At 36.2% G+C, this 6,150-nt stretch overlaps 1 protein-coding gene across 1 annotated transcript in view; it reads left to right on the plus strand.

Annotated features, from left to right (window-relative positions):
* GDPD1 (glycerophosphodiester phosphodiesterase domain containing 1) overlaps positions 1 to 4,980 on the plus strand; it is a 52,100-nt gene extending 47,120 nt beyond the window's left edge. Inside the window, exons 8-10 of the mRNA XM_026517467.3 lie at positions 1,605 to 1,664; positions 3,177 to 3,228; positions 3,629 to 4,980. Coding sequence (XP_026373252.1) covers positions 1,605 to 1,664; positions 3,177 to 3,228; positions 3,629 to 3,751 — 235 coding nt within the window. The 3' untranslated portion in view covers positions 3,752 to 4,980. The remainder of the gene's footprint in view (positions 1 to 1,604; positions 1,665 to 3,176; positions 3,229 to 3,628) is intronic.
* Positions 4,981 to 6,150: the final 1,170 nt, after the last annotated feature.

Below are 6,150 nucleotides of genomic sequence, written 5' to 3' on the forward strand. Positions count from 1 at the left end.
ACTATTGAGACTACATCAAAATAAACTTCTGTACAGCGAAGGAAACAATCAACAAAACTAAAAGGAACCCATGGGATGAGAGGAGGTATTTGCAAATGACAGATCTGTTAAAGTGTTAGTATCCAAGTATATAAAGAACTTATAAAACTCAGTACCCCAAAAATGAATAATTAAAAATGGGCAGGAGACACGAATAGACATTTTTCCAAAGAAGATACACAGATGGCCGGCACACACATAAAAAGATGCTCAACATCATTCATCATCAGGGAAATGCAAATCAAAAGTACAAGGAGATACGACCTCACACTTGTCAGAATGGCTAAAATGAAAAACTCAAGAAAAACAGGTACTGGCAAGGATGTGGAGAAATGGGTGAATCCTCATGCACTGTTGGTGGGAATGCAAACTGGTGCAGCCACTGGGGAAAACAGTAATGAGGCTCCTCGTAAAGGTAAAAATAGAACCATCCCACAATCCAGCAATCATACTATTAGGTATTTCCCCAAAGAATACAAAAATACTAATTCAAAGGGATATAGGCATCTCGATGTTTATAGCAGATTATTTACAATAGCCAAGTTACGGAAAACAGCTCAACTGTTCATCAATAGATGAATAGATAGAGAAGATACGGCATGTGTGTGTGTGTGTATGTATACATGTATACATACACACACACACACACGCAAATGGAGTATTACTGAGCCATAAAAACAAATGAAATCTTGCCATTTGCAATGACATGGTTGGAGCTAAAGAGTATTATGCTAAGCAAAATAAGTCAGTCAAAGAAAGACAAATACCATATGATTTCATTTATACGTGGAATTCAAGAAACAAAAATGAGCAAAAGGAAAAGAGAGAGAGAGAGGCAAACCAAGAAACAGACTCTTAACTGTGGAGAACAAACTGATGGTTAGCAGAAGGGAGGTGGGTAGGGGATGGGTTAAACAGGGGATGGGGATTAAGGGGTGCACCTACTGTGATGATCACCGGGTGATGTATGCAGTTGTTGAATCACTGTATCGTACACCTAAAACTAATACTACACTGTATGTTAACTAACTGGAATTTAAATAAAAACTGAAGGAAAAAAAAAAAAAGAACAGGACCCAGGACTTCAAATATTGAAAGAGGAAGAAAAAACATGCTGTTAGGGTTTTTTTAGTCACATTCTTGCCCCATATATCTTTTAATTTGTAGTAAAGTTTGGTTGTATGTTAAGTTTACTATACACTAGAGCTCACTTCAGCAGCCCATATACTAAATCTACTATCTACCAGGTTATAGCAGACCAAGTGAGAGAAAGAAGCTTTACCAAAAAAGAGAAGAGATGTGAGTCCCAGGCACCCAGGGTCTAGAAAGATACCTTCCATTATTTTTTTTCACCTTTGAGTAGTGGTGGCAAAAAGTCTCAAAATCAATAGAAGCAGAGAACACAAATGGGCTTTATTTTCATTTACTTTTTTTTTTTTTTAACAAATATTTTTAAAGCGCATACTAAGTGCAAGGCAACTGTTTGTTTTTGGACTCATTTTATTTTATCACACTGATCTCTTCCTGTGTTTCTAATTTATGATTCAAATTTTATTTCGCCTCAGGCTAAAAGAACCACACACTATGTCCAGAAGTCAAAAGTTTCTCATCTGGCTTTCTGATATGTAAGAATTTTAGTTTCTTGATCTATGCGTTATTGTTTTAGCTATCTCTATGAAACACTATGCTGATAATTGAGAGGAAGCTTTCTACATGTGATTTGTAACAAGGTCACGATGAGCACCTACTGCGTAGGTTGGATGTATATGAATCATTTAGAACTACTTTAATTACTAGTCACAAAACCTTAAGAGGAATCTTGAGAGAGAGTCTCATCCAGCTTCAGGAGAAAACTGAGTGCCCTCCTAACCAAAGGTAAATGATTAACTTAGAGTTGTCTAGCTAGTGAGTAGAAGAGGTGGCATGTATAACCGTTCCCTTCTACCTACTTGCTGTTTTCACTAACCTGCAGTCAAAAACATGGTGGAAAGAAGTGTGTATAGCAATACAAGTATATGTAAAAGTGTATATTGACTGGTGGCACATTTCTCTGAAAAATCTGCACCAAGATTTGCTTCTTAATGGCAGACAGGAAGCCCCACCTTTACGGTGGGCATCTACTTTAATGAAATTACTTTCATTTCTCAGACATGTTGAGTTTAATTTTAGGTAAATACTACAATGCTGTGCTGTATTTTGCTTTAAAATGGGACTCAGAATGCTTAAATAATAATCCTAAATCACAACCTTTTAAATTACTAGCTTCTCTTTCAAAGAGTTGGAAAACTAGTTTTATCTTTTCACTGTGCCACGGGGTTTATTCTTTTTTTGCTTTATTCCTGATTTAATTTCTGGTTTTCAAGGATGCATTTTTAATTGGTGTTAAATGCATATGATTTTTAGTTTTGTTATTTCATCATTTTAATAGACATAAACAGAATAGAAATAATATGTGTAACTTTCCAGTATAGTTCGTTCCCATCATGCTCAAGTGATTTATATTCTAAGAGTTCACTTTTTTTGTTTGTTTTGGTGCAAAATGGTGGTTTATTAAAGCACAGGGACAGGACCCGTGGTCAGAAAGAGCTGTTGCCTAAGAGTTCGCTTTTAAGTCAATTATTTAGCACTTTAAAAAAAGTGCAGTTTTCCTATTTATAGTGTAATTAATGGACATTAGTTTTCTAAGATAGCACATGAAAGACTAATCCATTATGTAAATGAACTATGATATTATGGAACTTGGCCCAAGTTCACTGCCTTATTTTAACTTAGAAAGTTAGACTTCTTAGCTCCCTCTCACTTGTTATGGTGTCAACAGAGAAAGCGAGGAAGCCTCTTGTCTATGGAGTGGCATCAAGGAGATTGGATCTCCTGAGGATCTAGTTACAGAAGGAATAGAAAGGAGGTTCTGGTAGTCCACCAGCAAAGAGCCAGCAGTGAAGGGAGATCCAGCATTTAGAACATAAATGCATCCACTGCAGTTATTACTGGAGGCCATTGCTTTATTGCTGCTTAAGCATTGGGATTAAATTCAATTAGGAATTATAAACTCTAAATGGACAAAATTAGGACTAAGGACTAATAGTCCTTAGTTAGAGCTAAGAAGTATCTAAATCTGTTCTGCTTTTCTTTTCCAGTTTACTAATGAGAAAAGCCTTGTTTGACCACCTCACTGCCAGAGGCATTCAGGTAAGTTTCTGGAATGATGCCTTTTGGAAACAGTGTAGCTCACCAGTCTAACAGTAGTTGTAAAGGGCAGGAACTTAATTTGGTTCCAGCTCTGATGCTGCTGCTTTACTTTAAGATCACATAAGATCTTAAGCTGTGCTTTACATTTCACAAGAAAGCATTGGCATTTTAGCAGCTGGAGTCCGCGTATGTATAGGTGAGAATACCTGAAGCCAGAGGGTGGGACAGTGTATATTTAATGAGTAAAGTAAAAAAAAAATTTTAAAGGGTTCAATGATTTCCTAAAATTACAGGTTTAAAAGGCTGTTTCTAAGTATGCTGAGATTGTAGTATATAAAGGCTATTATAAAAATAATTTTCTGTTTTAACCTTTCATACTTCTCATGCTTCTGATTTTCAGGTGTATATTTGGGTATTGAATGAAGAACAAGAATACAAACGAGCTTTTGATTTGGGAGCAACGGGGGTGATGACAGATTATCCAACAAAGCTTAAGGATTTTTTACATAATTTTTCAGCATAGAAAAGGAGGTACTCAGAAGCAAAGAAAAGATGAAAAGACCTAAAGAAAAAAACAAGTTTGCCATCATTCCCTAAGCCATTTCCAGAATGGTAAAGGTTTAATCATTTAAGTTTTTATTACCTCATTTTTAAGCTTGTCTGAGAATGTAGAAACTATATATTGTATATTTATTTTAAAGAATATTGCATATTTTACATTTGTAAATAGTTTGTTTAGAAAGATAACTGGTTATGAGATATAAGTAGAAGATTATTGATCAAGAGTTCTGTATATGATGCAGTATTCTACTATTATAAGTAATTGTGAAATCAAAGACTATTGGATAAATTTGGTATTAGCCTTCACTGGAATAAGATCAACTAATTAGTAAAGCAAAATTATTGAAGGCCGCTACAGCCATGCTGAGTTGTCTCGTTATTTCTAGGTACATCTTAGTTTAAAAGGAAAGAAAATACAGTGGGAGGAGAGTTTAGAAATCAGTGAGAAGCTCTACATTGTTAACAGAAAGCAGACTCAAAAAGAAAAAAAAAAAAAGAACTGAGACTATGGATCAGAAATAAAAACTGTAGACAATTAGATTTCTTGGTTGCTGTTGTTAGCGGGGACATTCTGTTTGGAATCTTCTTCAGGTGTCACAGTGTTGCCATGTCCTTTCTTTTTGGAAGACATTAAAATTGGACTTACTAAATGTAAATTAAGACAAGACCCAAATAGTCATATATTTGTGTTTCCTCTAAACATTATGTTTCCTCTCAACAAAATTTTCCTTCTTTGGTGATGACTAACTGTTTGGGCCTACATCTATATTTTAAATAATGTCTTGAATCCAAATAATCATATGAAACTGACAAAAGTACATATCATTGTTTTTAATACGTACTGTATAAACCACCTGTTCCTGACCTTTAAGGTTTAATTCTTCTGAATATTTAAGTGGAAGCAGAATTTCTCAAAACATTAGGCATCACTTTCTCAGCTTTCCTGATATGACTCCATGTAAATCTTTTTCTAATCTTTTTGACTAATTTTCATTATCTCTTTGGGAGGTAGATACACTCTGGAATAACAAGGGTCTTTAACCTAGATTGCATCTCTCACTTGGAGCCCGCCAGCTAGCCGCAGTGAAGGATGACCATACTCCCACCCGTCCCTTGATGACGTGAATAACGTTTGCGCTTTGTTTGTTTGTTTGTTTGTTTAAACTGTAATAAAGTTTTACAAGAACAAAATAAGGGTTCTTCATTGCTTTTTTGCAGTTGTAATTCCAAATATGCTTTATAGATTTTGGGGGAGGCAGAATTTAATGAGGTGATAAATTGATAATGTGAGTAAGCACACCTGAGATTTCTCTCTAGAGTAAGGAAAGCAAAAGAAAATATGGAAACTCTCTTACGGTAAGAAGTTGCGTCTTGGCATCTGAACAAGTGCCTTGGGCAGGTAATCCATTAAATCCGTCGTTTTCACTTTCACTCACTATACTTCATGGTTACAGTTGCTGGGGATTATTTTGATCACTTTGATATGATTCTTTTTGTTATTTCTTCTTTTTGTCATTCCTTCTTTTTGAATTTTGCTTTTTTATGATTCAGAGCAGTTCATAATACAGGGCCAGCATATATTTTGTGTCAAGCAGTAGAACAGATAAAGTACCCAATATGGTAAAGATGTTTAGAAAGTCATATTTTAAAAGTTTGCTAATTTTGGGATGCCTGCTGGCTCAGTTGGTAGAGCATACAATTCTTGATCGCAGGGTTGTGAATTTGAGCCCCATGTTGGGAGCAGTTTACTTAAAAAAAAAAAAAAAGTTTGCTGATTTTCATAGTCAAGGTGACTTTTATTCACTTAATATAAGTATATAGTATCTATAACAGGAGAGTTGATATTCATGATCAGATAACATCTCACTACTGCTTTTCTGATTGGGGCATCACATTTTATCTATCTACTTATTTAAAGTAATCTCTATGCCCAATGTGGGGCTCCCCAAGATCAAAGAGTCACATACTCTACCAACCGAGCCAGCCAGGATCCCCTGGAACATCACATTTTTTTTAAAGATTTTATTTATTTATTAGAGAGAGAGTGGACTTGTACGCAGGAGCAGGGGTGGGGGGTGGGGCACTGGGGGAGAGAGAGGGAGAAGCAGGCTCCCCGCTGAGCATGGAGCCCTACATGGGGCTTGATCCCAGGGCCCTAGGATCATGACCTGAGCCGAAGGCAGACGCTTAACCCACTGAGCCACCCAGGTGCCCCACGGAGCATGACATGTTAAAAGAGCTTAAACACTCTTTCATTTTGAGATAGCTATTGCTAGGCATAGTGAACAGCATGGTGGGAAAGTGAGAAGTGGTGACAAGATGTGATTAGACCCTTCTACTGGGATGAGGCTGGCAGTAAAC

The sequence above is a fragment of the Ursus arctos genome, unplaced genomic scaffold (assembly GCF_023065955.2).
Source record: "Ursus arctos isolate Adak ecotype North America unplaced genomic scaffold, UrsArc2.0 scaffold_24, whole genome shotgun sequence".
Lineage (NCBI taxonomy): Eukaryota > Metazoa > Chordata > Mammalia > Carnivora > Ursidae > Ursus > Ursus arctos.